Here is a 20,997-nt window from a genome sequence, read left to right as displayed (position 1 = left end):
CAGCAGACAACCGGCTCTCAGCTTTCCACAGTCCTGCCCAGGCTCTGAAGGCCACACCCAGCACAGCTCCAGGATAGACTTGACCTTGACAATGGAGCTTTGCCCTCTGACCTTCCTACTCAGCGGCACCAGAGGTTGGCCAGACAGCCTAGGAATTAAGGGTGCCACTACTCCGGAAGGAGATTCACTGCCTCTCCTGTCTACCTTGGGCCACCCTCACCCCAGTCACTGCCTGAACAGTCACTTCCATAGGTATTTTCACGGGAGGCCTTGGGATGGCTGGATGAATACCCCAATCGCCACACCAGGGTGACTGATGGCCATTAGTGATGTGCAGGTGACAAGTCTGGTGGTGCTTACGGACTCTAAGTATGTTCCCACTGACCACCCAGACACCAGCTCCATTCCAGTCTGAGAACCTGCCTTTTCTGTCACTACTGAACAGGAATGAAGTGTCCTAGAACTGGGAGCTTGGGACAAGAAGAGGCAAGTTTGTTCCCTTTGGCTTACATTCATAATGTCCCACTGTGTGGGCTCCACCAAGACGGTAACTAAGCCATCTTTTCCTTTCATTACTAAGCGAACCCTCTCTATTGGGAGGGGAGGACGTGCCCTTGTGCACATAAGACTAATGTAGTCACAAAACTGGTGTCTAACATTAAATGCTAGGCTACACCTTCCACCTCTAACAAAATTACAAGTTAAAGGAACTTGGAAAGTGAAAGTTAGAATGCCAATGCACATATCTAGGCTTCAAACTCACTGGACCCAATGTTTGCGTATACGTGGGACCTACTTTTCATGGGACCAATATACAATTTCTACTGTTCTCATCTCTGAGGTTCCCGGAACCCCAGCACCCCGCAGCATCTTTGGACCCTGAGTTGTGGGGCATAATGAACGTTCCTGAATTTCACGTCTCAGCACACAGGAATTCCTGGTGTCTGTGTCGGGGGCCACAGGAATCACCCAGGCATTTCTGGAGCGCTCTGAGTGAGCGCGCTCAGTGCTGGGGTATGTGCACATTGCCTGCCACATTCCCTACCACTGGGATGACCACCCGCTGGTGACAAAGGCGCCCTTACACAGCTGTAAGAGTGCTGACACACAGCTGTTCTTACTCTGACTGGTAATCCGCTCTATCACACCCCCACGTGACGTCAAACAATTTTACAGCATTCTTGGAAGGCAAGAGAATATTACTGTTATCTGAAATACCAGTCCTCAAAACACCTGCACTAAAAATATGAACTAGGATACTGAACACGATAAGCAATCCGATGGTCAAATATGTAAGGCCCCCAGGTTGGGAAAAACATCAGAGTGCCACGGTGGAGCTATCAGCCACTGCGGCAGAACCTCCCTGACAGCACCACAATACTACTGCACTCTTCTCCAAGCTGACCTGGCTCTCAAACATTCCCAAGTACCCAAAGATGCCAATATGCCATGAAACTTCTTTGTTTATCCCCTGCACAGCTCTCCGGTAACACCCAGACTATTTTACCAGTACTTCGGAGTGCCCACCACACTGACTCCTGCTTTATAGAGGAGACGGGGAAAGGTCCTGTTCCTACGAACCGGAACATACTGTGCCCACAAGTAAAGACGCGCGAAGCCTTCCACACTCCACTGCTCACACCCATCTCTCACTTAAAACTCAAGTGAAACTCTGACCACGCTACTGAACCCCAAATCACCAATAAATACTTCAGAGGCTTGAATTCAACCCTAACTTGTCTTCTGAGCAAAAAAAGACGCCTACACTGAATGAGAAATGATGCTCACGCTGAAATGTTTACCTGGACAAAAGAGCTTTCCCCCTAGAACTAGCAGGCCGCACTTGGGTGTGAGCAGCTCAGCAAGAAAGTTCACATTCTTAAAATAGTCAAGCACAAGATAAAGCAGCTCTTGGGTGTTCCTGGAGCAGGTCCTGCCAAATTCAGGCCACAGCTGACTCGGTCCTCTCCTGCTAGTAGTACTCTTCCCTGTTTTCACTTACCTGAAGGTAAGTTTGGATTGAATGTCCTTTGAAGTATGGCCCCTGCAAAATTCTGGGTGGCTGAAATTCACTGACTTTTCTTACCGACTCTGGAAACCCCATGGTTTCGGTCACAGGAGTGTGTTGGCCCACCCCCAAACCAGGGGCGTTGAACTCATTTTATGGGCCTACCTGTCCAAAGGGGCCCAGGACAGCAGCCTTGCCACTCTGCTGGAGGGCACCAACCACCTTATTTCTAATAGAAATCCTTTCATAAAGGAAAACGTGGTTTTATAACTATGGCCAGAGGAAGGTCAAGAGCACAATACCGGGGTCTAGCCTACCTGTTCCCCAAGTGCCTCCAGTCTACACACACACACCAGCACACACACCAGGACTGGGGCAGGTGTCCTAAGGCTCACTTAGTCTGAGAACTGGTTTCCTGAGGTCCTTGGACCTCCCCCAGCACTCTGCCTCCCACAGAACGCCTACGGCTTTCTCAGGAGGGGCTACAAAACACTCGCTGGAAAGAGATGGACTGACCTATGTGAAGCCCCAAGGACAGCAATACACGAATGACAGGTCATGTCTGCTGTCTCCACACACAATACTCTTGCCTTGCTACAGGGCAACAATGCTGGCCCTGGCTTGTTAAATACAGTCAATAAAACCTCAAAAAACCCCAAGTCCTCCCCACAAAGGAATCTTTTGTAAGTAAAAACAATGGCAAGAAGGGAAGAGGGGACATCTCTGCCTTGGAAAACTCTCATTTGGGGGACTTATAACAATTGGGGGATTTATAAATCCAAATGCCCTAGTGCCACACACACAGTATTTTTCCTCCTAGTGGTCTCAAACAGTCCCCAGAAGCAGTCGAGAGCTGCGCACCCACAGTGCCCCCCAGGACACTGGCATGTGACTAATAGGAGTAACAGGCCTGCACTGCCTTTTTGCTAGTTCTCTGCTCCACAGGTATCAAGGGCCCCTCTGTCCCCAGAGTCCCACCATCATCAGGCTACACTTACAGGATGTGACAGCAGCATTTTTTACACTTGGTCTAGGCTCAATTAATTTGTTTTAGCTACCCCCTTTAAAAGCCTCAAAAGACTACGATGAATTATAGATCAAATGCATATAGACTAACCTGTTAACGCACCCAGCCATGCCTGTTCCCACTTATTTCTAAATGGCCAGAAGATCCAGCAGAAAGGAGCAGAGGCAAGAACTTGACAGCAACTTTAACTCAAATTTCTGGTGGATATGTTTTTACACAAAAACTGGTAAAAGACTCTTCCTTCTTTTTATTACAATCTTCAAACACAACAGGGGATCACAACTTCCTACAAAGACTATGCCCCTCCCACAAATCACCAGATGACCTAATCCCAGTACCTCAACGTGGGGAGAAATTTCTCTCCCATGCAGGTGGCGAAGGACATCAAAGCTTAATGAACACAAGAAAATGCAAGTGAATGAGGTAAAGCTATAGAACCTGCAAAGGTGACATTTTAGTTAAGACATTTTACTTCTCTAAATGTCAATTTCCTAATTTTTGAAATAGTTTAGATAAAATAACTGAAATCAACTATAAGGCCAATTCACAAAGTACCGATGAGCACAGGCTTAGCTAGAAACCGCTAGTAATAATACGACTGTCTGGAACACCTTATTTAAAACCTGTGATGGAGGCCTTGATGTCTGCCTCCTTGTGAAACAAAGGACGGGTCTGAGATGTCTAAAATGCATTTCCAGATCTAACCAACAAAGCAGATGGTGACAGCTGATACACCCAAGATGACAACATAGGTTGTTCCTGATGTTGTTCCCCTCACAAGAACAACTAACAATTCATGGAGGAGACACACCTGAGAGAATTCTAGAACACAGGGTGAGGCTGAAGCTCCCCCCTGCACCACAGAGACCAGAACAGACCACATCAGAAGGGCACGAGGAGCTGCTGCACACCTACCGCACAGCCGCTCTGCAGGCCTCAGCAGCACCACGCCGAGGTCCCCTAAACCGACAGGGAAAACAGTGTCCAGGGTGAACAACAGCTGTCTCAGTGTTGAGTCACTTCTTAGGAGCCCCCTTCGATCTCACCCCGCTGGACTGAGGAAATTAACCACCCAGAATCCAAGTGGCGAGAAGGGGAAAGGGACTTGCAACCACCAGCTCGGAGTTCTTGGCAGACTTGAGTTCCCACCTGCAGCGCCCAAGTGGTCATGCACAGCATAATGACATTTTGTTCAATGACAGACCACATACAGACAGTGGTCTCATAAGATTATATATAATGGAGCTGAAAAATCCCTATTGCCTAGTGACACAGCCATCATAATGTAGTACAATACATCACTCACATGTTTGTAAGCAATGTTGGTATAAACAAACCTAATGCACTGCCAGTGGTATAAAAGTATAGCACATGCAACTACTATGTCATCTGGCTTTGTGTAAGTACACTGTTACATTTACACAACAAAACCACCTAGCAACACATCTGTCAGGAAGTATCCCTGTTGTTAAGCAGCTTGTGACCGTAATAACCCCAACTAGCATCTTTGCTCAACTGCAGAACCGAGTAGATGTCACAGCCCAACCAGGAAACTCAGAAGAGTGCAGTTTGCCTGATTTGGGTCCTGTTTGGATTTGCCAGTCATGGAGCCTGGTCTTCTTCTGCCCCACCTACTGCTGAGTGAAGCTCCCAGCCCCGCCTGACCACAGAGGCTGACAAGACGACTTAGAAGCTGAGCAATGATCGAGCAGGTCAGAGGCAAGCAGAGCTGATCACCTGCAAAGCCAGTGCCACACACCCAGTGCCACCCGGGCTATGCCCAGGCAGGGGAGTTAAGTCATGGACTCACCCACTGCTGAGAGCAGCTCCCAGCCCCTCCCAACCAGCAGGCCCGATCAAGGTGACCTGGGAGCCTTCTAGAGGCTGGCCCTCCCCTCACTCCCTGGCATGGGAGCTAAGTAATAGTCCCAACCATTGCTGGAGGAAGCTCCTAGCCCCAAAGACCAAAAAACCTGGCCAGAACACTGAAAAGCTCAGAGTTCAGCAGGCAAAGCTAGTGACAACCTAGTGTCCCCGTTTGGCCAGAGAACTCGAGGAGTGGTCAGCTTGAGTCAAGACCACAAAGAGCCTTATCGGCTTTGGAGCTGGTTCTCCCACTGCACCAGGCAGGTAAACTAACTTCAAAGCATCACCTATTTAAGATATTTATGTAAGCCTAATGGTTACTATAAGAAAAAAAATGACAGAAATTACACAAAAGAACACAAAGTCAAAGCACACTGTACCAGAAAATATCAAAACACAAAAAGACCATGGGATATGAAACAGGAATACTGGATGTACAAAATAGCCAGAAAACCACAAAAGCAACCATAAGTCCTTACCTAGCAATAATTACTTTAAATTTAAATGGATTAAGTTACTCAATCAAAATACAAAGAATGGCTGAAATGGATAAACAAGATCCAAATGCCTGCTAGAAACTCACTTAAGCCTTAATAGCACATACAGACTGAGAATGAAAGAATGGAAGTACTTTAAACAAATGGTATCCAAAGAAAGGTGTAGCTACACTTACATCAATCAGACAAAATAAAGATGGTAAACAGAGACAAAGAAGATCATTATATAATGAGAAAGGGGTTAATCCATCAAGAAGATACCACAATTGTAAGCATTCATGCACCCAATATCAGAGTATCCAAATACATAAAGAAAAAAAACTATCAGGGATAAAAGGAGATATAAACACCAGTAGAAAAACAGTTGGGAACTTTAATAGCCCACTTTCAACAATGGCTAGATCCTCCAGTTAGGTAATCAATAAGGAAAGAGCAGATTTCAACAACACCATAGAGCAAACTGACCTAACAGACATATACAGAACATTATAGCTGATAACAGCAGAATACACATTCTCATCAAGCACACATGGAACATTTTCTAGGATAAATCATATGTTAGGCCACAAAACAATCTTAGCAAATTCAAAAAGACTGAAATCATACCAAGTATCTTCTCTGGCCACAATGGTTATGAAACTAGAAATCAGTAACAGGGGAAAAACTGAAAAATTCATGAACATTCAGAAATTAAATACTCTCCTGAATAACCAATGAATCAAAGAAGAAATTAAAGGAGAAACAAAAAAAGTACATTGAGACAAACAAAAACGGAAACAAAAACATATCAAAGCTTATGGGATACAACAAATGCAGTTTTAGGAGGAAAGTTCATAGCAATAAACATTAAGAAACAAGATCGCAAATCCTCAACCTAACTCTACACCTTAAGGAACTAGAAAATGAACAAACTGGTTCCAAAGTTAGCAGAAGGAAAGAAAGAAAGAAGATTAAAGAATTAATGAAATAGAGAATAGGAAATATTAACAAAAGAAAGAGTTTTTTGAAAAGACAAAATTGACAAACCTTTAGCTACACTTATCAAGGAAAAAAAGAACCCAAATCAACAAAATTATAAATGAAAATGGAGACATTACAACTGAGACCACAAAAATACAAAGAAGCATAAAAGACTACTTACTACTCTACAGTTATACTCTAACAAACTGGATACTCTAGAAGAAATGGAAAAAATAGATATATATACTCTACTCAGTCTGAATTCAGGAATAAACAGAAAATCTGAACAGACCAATTACTAGTAAGGAAATGAATCAGTAATCAAAAATCTCTCAATAAAGAAAAGCTCAGGACCAGATGACTCCACAGGAAAATTTTACCAAACATTTAAAGAATTAATGCCAATCCTTCTAAAACTAACAAAAAAAAATCACAGAGAACACACCCAAACTCATTTTACAAGGGCAGCATTACCCTGATACGAAAGACAAAAAAGAACACTATCCAGAAAAGAAAACTACCCACCACTATGCCTCATGAATATACAACAGATTCAAAAATTCTCAGCAAAATACCAGGAAACTAAATTGAGTGGCACATTAAAAAGATTGTTCCCATGATCAAGTGGGGTTTGTATCTGGAATGCAAGAATGGTTCACTGTATGCAAATCAATGTGATACATCCCATTAATAGAATAACAAAAAAACATGATTATTTCAAAAGACAAAGAATGCATTTGACAGACATGCATGATAAAAACTTAATAAAGTGAGTACACACCTCAATATAATAAAGGCTGCACATGACAAGCCTACAGCTAACAACATACTTGATGGTGAAAGCATGAAAGCTTCTTCTCTAAGATCAAAAACAAGATAAGGGTGCCCAATCTCACCACTTCTATTCGACATAGAACAAATTCCTGGCCAAAGCAATCATTCAAGAAAAAAGAAACTAAAGGCAATAGGAAAAGTAAGAACTAAAATTGATGACATGATTTTAAATACAGGAAATTCTAAAGAATCTACCAAAAAACCATTTGATCTAATAAATGAATTCAGTAAAGTTGCAGCATATAAAATTAACATACAAAATCAGTAGCATTCCTATACACTAACAAGTTACCTGAAAATAAAGAAAACAATCCCATTTACAACAGTATGAAAAACAATATAAAGTACTGAGAAATAAATTTAACCCACACTGAAAACTATATGACGTTGAAGACAAATAAATGCAAAGGTATCATGTTCATGGACTGAAAAAAATAACATTATTAAAATGTCAATACTAGCCAAAGCCATTTATAGATTCAATACAATCCCCATCAAAATTCCAGTGGCATGTTCTACAGAAATAGAAAAACCCTAAAATTTATATGAAACTACAAAAAAAACAAAATAGCCAAAGCAATCGTGAGAAAGAATAATAAAGCAGGCCTCACACTTCCTGATTCCATGTTATAGTATAAAGCCATAGTAATGTAATACCAGAAACCACAGAACTCTTAGAATAATACACAGCAAGAAAGCTTCCTGACGTGGGTCTTGAATGACATTTTTAGATATGACACCTAAAGTACGAACAACAAAATAAAAATTAGACAAGTGGAACTAAAAACAAACCAAAAAGTTTCTGCCTAGCAAAAAAAAATTAGCAAAATGAAAAGACAACCTGCAGAATTGGAAAAATATTTGCAAATCATGTATCTGATAATGAGTTATCCCTTATCCAAAATACTGGGTTGGCCAAGAAGGTCCTTTGGTTTTTTCCCATAAGATGACTCTAGTAGCGTTTAGTTGTCTTTAACTGAATTCGAAATAATTTTGTTAGATTGTATTGTGACAGCTATCATTAAAGTGCATTTTTTAAAGATTTTATTTATCCATTTTTAGAGAGGGAGAGGAGGGAGAAAGAGAGAGAGAGAGAGAGAGAAACATCAATGTGTGGTTGCTGGGGGCCATGGCCTGCAACCCAGGCATGTGCCCTGACTGGGAATTAAAGTGTATTTTTTAAAAAAACTCATCAAAACTGGTGAATTTTTATGCAGCCACTTTAACATTGAAGATGGAAGAAAACACACATTTTCTGCATATGATGCAGTGTATGGAAAAGGTGCTATGACTGATCAAACATGTCAAAAGTGGTTTGCCAAGTTATGTGCTGGAAATTTCTTGCTGGACAATGCTCCATGGTTGGGCAGACCAGCTGGAGTTGAGGGCAATCAAATCAAGACATTAACTGAGAGCGACCAACATTATACTACAAGGGACATGGCTGACATACTCAAAATATCCAAATCAATAAAGTTATTGGTGAAAATAAAAAATGTGTCTTATTTTACAGAAAAAACCATACGGACTCCTCGGCCAACCCAATATTTGTATCAGGACCTGAACAGAGACTTCTCTGAAGTATGATGAAGAATATGAAAAGATGCTCAACATCACTAATCATTAGGGAAATGCTTATCAAAACCACCATGAGATATCCCCTCATGCCTATTACAATGATTAGCATCTAAAAGACAAGAGAAATGCTAGCAGGATGTAAAAAAAAGGGAACCCCTGTGTACTGCAGGTGGAACTGTAAACTGATACAGCTCCTACGGAAAAACAGTAATGAGTTTACTCAAAAAATCAAAAGTAGAACCACCTTATGATCCAGCAATTCTACTTCTGGAAATATTCCCGAAGGAAATAAAAACAGTATGTCCAATAGATATCTGTATTTCCACGTTCACAGCAGCATTATTTCCAGTAGCCAAGACATGGAAACAGCTAAGTGCCCATGGACAGATGAATGGATAAAAATGATGCTGTCTGTATATACCCAACAGAATATTATTCAGCCATTAAAAAGAAGGAAATCCTGTTGTTTGAAACAATGTGGATGGACCTTGACGGCAGTATGCTAAGTGAAATAAGTCAGGAAGAGAAAGACAAATACTGTATAATCTCACTTAATATCTTTTTAAAAAAATCCAAACTCATCAAAAAAATATCAGATTTGTGGTTACCAGAGGTGGAAGATGGGGGAGGGGAACTGGATGAAGACAGTCAAAAGACACAAATTTCCAGTTGTGAGATGAGTGAGTCCAAGGGATGTCACGGACGACACGACGACTACAGTTAACACTGTGTGTGGCATATATGAAAGCTGTTAAAAGAGTAAATCCTAAGATTTCTCATCGCAAACAAAACAATTTTTTGGTATCTATGTGACATGATGGATGTTAACTAAGCTTATAATAACAATTTCATAGTATACGTATGTCAAATCATTATGCGTATACCTTAAACTTACACAGTTCTCTATATCAACTGAAACAAATTTATACAATAAAATTGGGGGGGGGGGCAATGGTGTGTACAGACCACGAAAAGTAGGCATACTTGGAGATAAGCTAGCTCCAGATTTTTACAGAAAAACTACTTTTATGCTGTTAAGACATTAAAGTTCCTCCTTACTAGCAACTCTGATATGAAGCTAGACCAGGTAAGCTGCCCGGGTTCTGAGGAGCCTCAGTCTTACACCTTCTCAAGTCGAGTTGTGCACCTTGGATATAATAAAGAGGTAAACAATGACAATCTAATTAAAAAACGGGCAAAGGACCTAAACAGGCACTTCTCCAAGGAGGACACACAAATGGACCACAGACATAGGAAAAAATGCTCAATATCACTAGCCACCAGAGAGATGCCAATTAAAACCACCATAAGATACTACCTCACACCAGTCAGAATGGCCATCAGAAGTCAACAAACAAGTGCTGGCGAGGCACAAACAAGTGCCTTTTCTCCACATCCAAGTCTCTGGATGTGGAGAAAAGGGAACCCTAGTGCACTGCTGGGGGGAAATGCAGACTGGTACAGCCACTGTGGAAAACAGTAGTTTTCCCCCCAAAATTAAAAATGGAACTGCCTTTTGACCCAGTGATTTCACTTCTGAAAATATATCTTAAAAATTCCAAAACTGTAATTCAAAAGACTATATGCACCCCTATGTTCACAGCAGCATTATTTATAATAGCTGATATTTGGAAACTACCCAAATGCCTATCAGTAGGTAAGTGGTTAAAAATTGTGGTACATTTACACAATGGAATGCTATGCAGCAGTAAAAAAAGAAGGAATTCTTACCTTTTGCCACAGCCTGGATGGAACTGGAGACTATTGTGCTAAGTAAAATAAGCCACTCAGTGAAAGACAAATACCATGTGATCTCACTTATAAGTGGAATCTAGTGAACAAAATAAACTAACAGGCGAAACAGAACCAGAGACAGAAACATGGAACAGACTGACAGCTCTAAGTGCAGAGAGGGTAGGGAGGACTAGCTGAAAGAAGGTGAACGGATTAGTCAGAGAACATACATGCGTGACCCATGGACAGTAGTATGGTGACTGACTATGGGAGTGGGGGGTGGGGCTGGGTGGAAGGGGACAAAAGGGGAAAAATTGGGACAACTGTAATACCATAAAAAATACAATATTAAAAAAAAATAAATAAATAAAAATAAAGAGGACTCCCTGTCATCTGCACAAAGTACTTACTGCTTCAGGCTACAGTGATACCTTTTTCGAGAACAACGAACCTTGTTTTTATAATCCACTACAATTTCAATTTATGATATAAGGACTGTAACAATCAACCCAAAGAACCACTGCAGACCACAACATAAATACAAATACGGAAAATGGGCAGTTTGCACAGACGGCTGGAACAACCACGGAGATTTCCTGTGGGGCATCACGACTCTTAAGAACCCATGTATCTGGTAACAGCTCTCGTGAGCTTGGCCAGTGGTGAGGAGATAAGGACACTCTCCACCAGAAGGACCTCAAGGTCAAGCTCCCTGAGGGTTGGGATGTAAAGCTAGTATTCAGGTTGCCGAGACGAGTCTATCCATCTTTGACGGCATGAGACGATGACTTGCAAATCCAAGAGGCTAAATACTGATTTATCCTTTGGAAAGAAAACATTAGAAAACCACGTGTAGTGAATCTTTATTGCCTCACTTGCTAATAGAGGCACGCTTGTGTTTCAACTATGAAACCCAGGTGCTCAGCAATGCAGCACAGATCACGGTCTCTAACAACGTCCCAAACCCACACTCTGTGGGCGTTAAAGACCAGAGCTGCCAACTACCATTGCCAAGAACACAAAGAAACAAACTGAATTCACCAACATCTTAGAGCTCCTTCTGCAATGATTTTATTATAAATATGTTATTCTGGAATAAACAAATACCGCATTCAAGACTATCCGCAAACTTGTTCTAAAGGAACAAAAGGAAAAATGGAACCAGGAACCGCTTAGAAGTAGAGATAAACAGCAAAGACACCTGCATGCCACGCTGGGTGCCTTTCCCCCAGAAGTCACAGAGGTCAACAGGGAACATCACATTTGTCAGCAGCCTATTCAATGAAAGTAAGCTTCGAGTTTGATGATTTGTACGTGTTCTGTTACCTGCACTGCTCCTCTCCTCAGTCCTAGGAAGCAGAATGGGAAGACAGTCTTCAGATCCCGGTATCAACAAGACAGACCCTTGACTTCATATTTGTAACTCTCCGCTCACCTACAAAACTCCACTATTTGCCAGGAGCAATGTCCGAGTAGTCCTTCAGCACTCCAGCCATGTGTTCGTTATGAGTCTTAAACCGTCGCTTTTTCTGGGAAGCAGGCTTTTTCCTTCTCTGAATAGGGGCCTACAGGAAGAGGTAAAAACAGAAACAACAGCTACGAAAAGGGGTAATGCAGTAAGGATTTACTGAGAATGCCCAGAAAGCAGCAGCAAGAGTATCTGACCCGTTTTTCTGCTTTGTAGCCCAACCCACACACACCAGTCCACAGCATACTCCCAGCCGCAAACAGAAACCAGTGCTTTCGGTTACGATCTGGGTGCATCTCTACCTGGAGTAAACAGACTGGCACAAAAACTTCCCAGAGCTATTCCAGACACTAAGGAGATAAAAAGAGAGGTAGTAACACTTTGATTTTTTCATCACTATCATCTGGTTTAAAAATATATCCATCACTACCAATTAAAAAAAGATCAGAATATGGCAAAACACAGACATATGGCAAAATTGGGAAGTGGGTGGGCACATGGTGATTTGTTATAATTCTCTATTCTTTCCAATTCCTGAAATATTAATACTACATGATAAAATCAATAAGCTAAACAATGACAGAAATCATAAAGTGCTGCCATTACACTAATTTCATAGAGATCACTGGTAGCAAGCCTTTTTTAAGGAGTCCTAGAAATTCATACACCACACAGTTGCAAAGAAGGCAAGTTACACAGCCCGATGGTGGACAAGGAAAAGAAGGAGAGAGGTACAGAAGCTCGAGTCTAGAGAGCTGGTGAACTATTCCTCATCTGGGCTTTGCCCTTGGACTAACACAGCTAGTTGATTAGCTGGTACAGACAACTTCACAGGTCTTCATTCCACTAGGAACCCCTCCTCGGAACAGGATTTAGTGCTACAAAGACAGTATTCTGTGGTTCCAAAGGGTTCTCAAAGTCAGCAATGACAATTCAGTGTGATCAGGACTAAGGAAGGGCCAGGCACCAATACTAGGGGGCTCACTGGAGCAGGGGCATGGAGAAGGCACACGACCAAAGCCTTAAGGCCAAGATCAGGACTGGGAGGCCAATATGTGAGCAACTGGCAAAGTTCAGTGCAGGCGGAGCTTAAGAGCAGACACCGCTAGGACAGGGAGCAGTCAGATGGGGAAAACTCTTACATGTCTGGGGAGTAGCACCTGATGGCAGAGATCTGCCGGCCCTCCATAAAGCACGTGCTTATCTGGTTTGCAACGGACCAAGATCAATGGATTAGGGCACAGAAAAAGCTGAGAGGGAGAACTGACTGCCTGTTCCTCAGAGAGAATGGAAGGCAGGCTAACAGTTCAGAGAACAGAGGAGTGCATTTTTTCTAGTGATCACATACCACTTTCTTTGGTCCGGATTCTTGCATGGAAGAAATACCCTGTCGCTTCAGATATTCTTCAATTTTCTCCTCATCCATTGAATCCACGGTGACGCTCCTCCATAGTTTCTGAAACTCTGTGCCAGCGAGACAGTACTTATTACACAACAGATGCTTACGAACTACTGCACCTCAGTGATTAAAATCCGGGCTTCAATATAATCCCCTCTGGCCTACAATAGCACATCTGAGATTTCATTATAAAAACAAAGGAAGTAAAACAACTTTCAAACCCTGGACACCGAGCGGCAGAAGGGCCTGAGAACGAGATCTACATTCTTACAGACCAGATGGGTCATACTCTATTTTGAGGGTCTGGTCAATGAAGGGCCGTGTGCATAAGGCCTCCCTGCTTTCCTGGGCAGGAAAGGCGGTTGACACTCTCCTTTTGTTCCAAAAACCAGTTCTCTCCGTTGAAATAGTTCAAATTCCTGCGCATCTCCCCTGAGCTCAGTATACCCCGTTTCGTCTCCGACTGTTAAAAAGAAACCCATAGGGACCACGGGAACCAGTTTTATGCTGAAACGAGGAGCTGTGACAGGTTACAGCCAACCCTTGAACAACATGGGTTTGAACGGCACGGGTCCACTTAGACACAAATTGTATTCAATAAATACATTAGAAACATCCTGAGATTTCCAACAATTTGCAAAAACTTGCAGATGAACCTTATAATTTTCTTAATAACGTTTTTTCTCTAGCTTATTTTATTGTAAGAATATAGTATATAACACATATACAGAGTATGTGTTAACTGTTTATATTATCAGTAAGGCTTTCGGTCAATAGTAGGGTATTAGTAACTATGTTTTTGGGAGTCAGAAGTTACACTTGGACCCTGGCAGATGTAGTTCAGTGGATTGAGCACGGGCTGCGAACCAAAGTATTGCAGGTTTGATTCCCAGTCAGGGCACATGCCTGGGTTGCAGGCCACGGCCCCCAGCAACCGCACACTGATGTTTCTCTCTCTCTCCCTTCCCTCTCTAAAAATAAATAAATAAAATCTTTAAACACACACACACACACACACACACACACACACAAAGTTACACTCAGCTTTTTGACTATGTGTGTGTGGGGGGAGGGGAGGGGAAAGTTGGAACTTGAGTTCCTGTGTTGTTTCAGCGTCAAGCACATTACACCAGCTCACATGTAAAGATGTTACAGTATACCCCCTCCTGCCCTTTGAGCTACTGTTGTCATACGTTTTACTATTACTTATGTGCTAAATACAAAATATATTTCTAATATTTTTGTTTTAATCAGTTATCTTTCAGAACAATATTTAACATTTTCAGATTAGAAAAACATGAATTTCATATTTATCTTCATTTATTCCATTTAGAGCACGCTCACTTATTTGTATGGACCCCAGTCACTGTCTAGTGTCACATCTCTTCTGCCTGAAGAACATCCTTAGTATTCCCAGGTCTGATGACAATGAATTCTCTGTTTCTGTGATGTCGAGAGTGTTACTTTGAAAGTAGTTCTCCTTCATTTTTGAAAGACTTTTTGCTGGCTACAGAATTCTCGGCTTAAAAGTTTTTCCCTCTTGGCCCTTAAAAGATAGCACTACACTGCTTTTCATCTGCCCTGGTTCAAATGAGAAGTCCGCTGTAATTCTTTTTTCCTCATAATGAGCTCTTTCCTCTACCTTCGTTATCTTCATCTTCATTTGACAGCAGTTTGAATGATATGCTTTTCTGTTGTGTGTATGGAGGGATTATCTTGCCTCATGTATTCTCTGGGTTTCCTGCATCTGTTTTGTTGTCTGTCACTAATTTTGGAAGTTCTTAGCCATTACAGCATTTTTTCTGTCCCATTCTCTTTCTCTTCTCCTGAAATCTTAATTACACATTCAGACCACTTTATAGTATCTCAAAGCTAATGGATGCTCTGTTTTATTTTTTTATGTTTTTCTCTTTGTATTTCAGTTTAGATCATTAGCACTGGCCTATCTTCAAGTTTAAAGATTTTTTCCTTGGTTATGCCAAATTTACTGATAACCTCATGAAGACATTCTTTGTCCCTGTTATTGTGATTTTTCACTGACGAAATTTTCATTTGATTTTGTTATGTTTATCTCTCTGCCAAAATATCCTACCTGATCATGCATGCTGTATGCCACTCCTACTGGAGGACTTAACATATTAACCAGAGCTATTTTAAATTCCATGTCTGGGAGTTCCAATATCTAAAGTGTCTAAGAATATGCAGTTCTGTTAATTCCTTTGCCTCAGAAGTACACTGTTTTCCCCTGTTTCTTTTTATGCCTAGTTTTTGTTTTTTTTTTGAAAGCAGGATATCCTCAGTAGGACAGCAGAGACGGCGGTAAACAGTTTTCGTGCCTGGACAGAGGCACGCCTTTCCTTCTGCTCGATCTTTTGTGTGTGAAGGGTCATCTACTGTCGGGACATGAGCTTCGTTTGGAATTTGTCGTGGCCATAGTTACTCATAATGCACCACAGGCTTTAAATTCCTCCAGCCATACCTGTGTTTAGGGTAGAAGTTCATTTTCCAGAGGGTTTTGTGTCTGCTCAATCTGAGGTTTTCAGTCTTCCCTTTATGCTGCTCCTAGATGATCTGTCAGCCTCCATGGTCTTGCACCTCTCAGCCTTCTACTGCTAACTGTTAAGCCACATCTGTTAACCTGGCACGGGGTGGGAGTTCTCTGATATTCTCATTAAGCCTAGTCACAGGCAAGCGATGTGCTCCCCGGTGCCTGGGGGGGTAGCCTTCTCAGGGCGGCTGCCCTGCCCTGCCTCGTTCTACCTCCAGGAAAGGGCAGGACTTTCCATTCCCTTCCCACCTTAGTTTAAGGACTTTGTCTCATAGGACAGAGGCAGGGAGGATTTAGACAGAACTTCATGTCTGTCCTGCAGCTTCTCCTTACTGTTCCCCTCCTCCAGGCCTGCCTGAAGAGGGCGGTGACCGCCCCCCACCCCATCTCCTCTCTTTTTTGTAAGCATCAACCAAAGTCTGTGGAGACGGGTGCAAATTCCCATGTGTCTGCAGACCCCAGGGGTTCTACATTCTCTTGCTGCTTCACACTAGCCCTCAGCAGGTCATTAAAAAACTCAAACGAAGTCTTCTGAGCAGTGTTCATTTTATCGCAGGTAAACAAGAGCTTCCATTCCATCTTTTCTCAGAGGCGTCTGCCTTTCCTTACTTAGATTTCAGGTCAGGTAGTGGCCCTGCAACTTCAGGTCTCTGCTGGATTCAGGAAAACCTGACATGTGCAACCATCTGGGGTTTACTGCTATTGCTACTGTAGGGGTGGGAACAGTGCTTTGTCCATTGTATGAGAAAGCTACAAGTCCCAACTACCTGCTTTTTAGCCAAACTTTAAAAACAACGTAACCAGCTCTGCTCGCTGTAGGTATATATGAGAGAAAACAGCTTGAGGTTAAACTTCCGAGACAGCAACAAAAACATTTTTCTAATTCCAAGAAAGCACACAAAATTGTTTTAAAGTGTATACCATAACCAGAATTTTATACATCAAATTTACCATAGCTAATGAAGGAAATATATCACATATAAAAGGACAGTTTTGGAATTTTAACCATGACTTGTTAAATTCTATCAATATGTAAAAACTGTATTCATTAATTTAGTAGTGTTATGATATAATTGTATACCAATTAAACTGTAAAAGTACATATGATAAAAACACCTTTTAACAATGGTAAAATTGTATTTCAATACACTTCTTACAAAGTCTCTATGTTACCAGCACTGCAAAATCAGTTCCTTGAAAATTGAAACTACTTTGACTTTTCTGCTTGGTGTGTACAGAGCTTATATACTTGAGGCTTCTTATGACACAGTCACAAAGTCCACAATACCTTTTAGAATAGTGACAGCAATGGTCTGGAGAGCTAATCTGTACATTGACATTCCACCAAAATATACAGGGTCCGGCAGAAGTAACGCCTACTTGAGTGTGGTTGGTAGGGTGTATATGGGTGTAATAAATAGTTTTAATTCGAACATTTCACCTAAAATGTCATTTGGTGTGCTTGAGTGTGGTATTGTTATGTTACAGAATTACATGCTTATGATTTTGTAGTAAAAGATTCTGTAATAAAAAAGGGACATTATTTGTGCCAGACCCTATATGTACAACACAATGAATTTTATGGTACAAGAGACTTGCAAGTATTTAAAACAAAATTCAACTTCCGTTTGCTAGAAGAAATGTCACTGGAGTATTTTCAAAACAAAATCCCTGATTTTGATGTATTCAAATTATTCAGTACTCTTAGATGTATTTTTTTCAATAAAACATTTCTCCTTTAATCCCTGCCTTTTCTTAGCTCATCGCTGTTGCAATGTTTAAATATTACATCCACTCTGTAAATGTATTACAGCTGCATAAATACTTAAAGATGAACACTGAAAGGGAGGCCTAATTTTAGAGGCAGGGTCTCAGAGGACCCCAAGTCTAATTACTTTTTAATATATGCAGGGAAAGAAAATGCCCAATTGACAGAAGTACTAAGAGGAATAAGTTGTTCTCCTTTAGTTTTATAAAATCAGTGTAAGAAAATACAAATTAAAATCAAGATAATCTTTATTTTCCATGAAGCAAGCAAAGACAACTAAAAACATCCAGTACTGGCGAGGGTAAAAAATGGATACCTCCCCATATACTGCTGGGGAGAGGTGAACTGGTCCAAAGAAGTGGTTCACACTTTAAGTATTAGGCAAGCTGCTGAAAATTTTTAAAATATGCCTTATGTTTTGTCCCAGCAATTCTACTTCTAAAGAACTACAATAAGGAGACCAGCAGGCAGGTGCATATACATTTATGTGCAAGGATTGAGCATTATTTGTAATAGCACATAGAAAAAAGTAAAGTAAAAACTAAATTTCTATCTGTGGAACAGCAGAAAAATGTCTTAAAGTACATTAATAAAAATAGAATAGCATAAAACCATCAAAAAAATTACCCAAATCAGCCCCAAGGAAGTAGCTACTGGGAAGAGTCCTACTTCTAAGGGTAAAGTTGAAATTATTTAAGCTTCCAGGCAGAAAAGAAGTATTTACCAGCAATGATGGAAAACTCAGACTGTCACCGGTTTTGTCACCAGGAACACCAACCAACATAATGTAGCTGCTGAGTATCAGTGCAGATGTGGCCTCAGCCTGCTCAGTGAACTCTTCCTTTGCTATCTGTCTAATCAAATGCAAAACTACAGATCCAATGAGTCAATAACCAGACAGCTAAAGAGAGGTAGGTAAGTAACCAGGTAGTAAGATTAAAACATCCAGTATTTTGGTGATTATTTCATATTCTCAATGTTAATAGCAACAGCTAACATCACACTACTGTTACTGTTATTCTTACTACATACCAGGTTCTATTCCAAGCTCTAATCACTTTTATTTATATTAACTCATTTAATCCTCCTAAGAACTGTGAGGTGCAGATACCATTATTCCTATTTTATAGATAAGAACTCTCAGACAAGGAGGGTTTACAACAAATATTTTACCTAAGTTAGTAAGGAGGAGAGCTAAGATTTAATAAACCTACAGTTTAACTACTCAGACCATCCTCTCAACCACTGCATTTATACAGCCTCTAAATGGGTAAGATCTTGATTTAAGGAAATACTAAATGCCTTTATGCAATAAGACACATATCTAGTTATATGGAACCACAAAAGGCCCCACAAAGCAACAGTGATCCTGTGAAAGAACACGCTACCTAATATGAAACTATACTGTTTAAGTCCATAGTAATCAAAACAGCATGGTACTGGCATAAAAACAGACACAGAGATCAATGGAACAGAATAGAGAAGCTAGAAATAAACCCATACCTTTATAATCAATTAACATTCGACAGAGGAAGCAAGCACATACACTGGGCTAAAGATAGTTTATTCAATAAATAGTGTTGAGAAAATTGGATATATGCAGAAAAATGAAACTAGACCACCTTCTTACACCACACATAAGAATAAATTCAAAACAGAATAGAGAAGCTAGAAATAAACCCATACCTTTATAATCAATTAACATTCGACAGAGGAAGCAAGCACATACACTGGGCTAAAGATAGTTTATTCAATAAATAGTGTTGAGAAAATTGGATATATGCAGAAAAATGAAACTAGACCACCTTCTTACACCACACATAAGAATAAATTCAAAATGGATCAAAGACTTAATGAGAACACAAAACCATAAAAATCATAGAAGAAAACAAAGGCAGCAAAATCTCACTGCTCATAGCAGTATCTTATCAGATATAACTCCCCGGGTAAAGGAAACAAAAGAAAAAATAAACAAATAGGACTACATCAAACTAAAAAGTTATTGCACAGCAAAGGAAAACATCAACAAAATAAAAAGATGACCCACAGAATGGGAGGACATATTTGCTGATACATCTGATAAGGGGTTAACATCCAAAATTTATAAAGAACTTACAAATATTGCCCTGGCTGGTGTGGCTCAGTGGACTGAGTGCCTGCTTGCAAACCAAAAGATCACCGGTTCGATTCCCAGCCAGGACACATACCTGGGTTGCAGGCCAGGTCCCCAGCAGGATTGCACAAAAAGGCAACCACACACTGATGTCTCTCCCCCTTTCTCTCTCCCTTCCTCTGTCTAAAAATGAATAAAATCTTTAGGAAAAATAAATAAAATAAAAAATAAGAAACTTACAAATCTTGACACCAAAAAACAAATAGCCCAATTAAAAAATGGGTAAAGGATCTGAATAGACACCTCTCCAAAGAGGACATACAGATGGTGAGTAGACATATGAAAAGATGCTCAACATCACTAATCATCAGAGAAACGCAAATCAAAACCACAATGAGATACCATCTCACACCTATCAGAATGGCTCTCATCAATAAATCAACAAACAAAAAGTGCTGGTGAGGATGTGGAGAAAAGGGAACCCTTTTGCACTATTGGTAGGAATGCAGACTGGTGCATCCACTGTGAAAAGCAGTATGGAGATACCTCAAAAAATTAAAGATGGATCTGCCTTTTGACCCCATGATTCCACTTCTGGGAATATATCCAAAGGAACCCAAAACACTAATTTGAAAGAACATAAGCAACGCTATGTCCACCACAGCATTATTTACAATCGCCAAGGTAATAGAAGCAGCCCAAGTGTTTATCAATAGATGAGTGGATAAAACTCATCTGTGGGACATTTACACGATGGAATACCTTTTAGCTGTACAAAACAAGAAAATTTTACCCTTTACAACAGTGAGGATGGACCTGGGAACATTATGCTAGGGCCATCAAGGAACATGTACAAAGGACACATGGACAAAGCCAAATGAGGTAGGTTCGAGGGTGGAAAGCAGGGATGGGTGAGGGTTGAGGGCGTGGTGTGGTGCAAATGGAGACAACTGTGCTCGAACAACAAACAGTATGAAAATAAAAAGAGCATTATGCTAAGTAAAATAAGCCAGTCAGAGACAGACAGATACCATATGATTTCACTCCTATGTGGAACCTAGTGAACAAACTGTATGAACAAGCAGAATGAGACAGACGCGTAGAGAGCAGGATGACAACTAAGGGGGTGGGGGGAGGTTAGGAGACGGAAAGATTAAACAAAAAGAAAAAGGACTCATGGACATGGACAACAGTGTA

The 20,997-nt window shown here is 41.0% G+C and overlaps 1 protein-coding gene across 1 annotated transcript in view; it reads right to left on the bottom strand.

The window, feature by feature from the left end:
• Positions 1 to 11,552: 11,552 nt before the first annotated feature.
• Positions 11,553 to 20,997, bottom strand: part of GTF2E2 (general transcription factor IIE subunit 2) — a 49,757-nt gene continuing 40,312 nt past the window's right edge. Inside the window, exons 7-9 of the mRNA XM_045821437.1 lie at positions 13,321 to 13,436; positions 11,940 to 12,069; positions 11,553 to 11,853 (exon numbers count right to left, since the gene is read on the bottom strand). Of these exons, the coding sequence (XP_045677393.1) occupies positions 11,953 to 12,069; positions 13,321 to 13,436 (233 nt within the window). The 3' untranslated portion in view covers positions 11,553 to 11,853; positions 11,940 to 11,952. The remainder of the gene's footprint in view (positions 11,854 to 11,939; positions 12,070 to 13,320; positions 13,437 to 20,997) is intronic.

This window comes from Phyllostomus hastatus, unplaced genomic scaffold (genome assembly GCF_019186645.2).
Source record: "Phyllostomus hastatus isolate PE091 unplaced genomic scaffold, TTU_PhHast_1.1 phas_scaffold_46, whole genome shotgun sequence".
NCBI lineage: Eukaryota > Metazoa > Chordata > Mammalia > Chiroptera > Phyllostomidae > Phyllostomus > Phyllostomus hastatus.
This window is presented reverse-complemented; position numbering and strand designations above follow the sequence as displayed.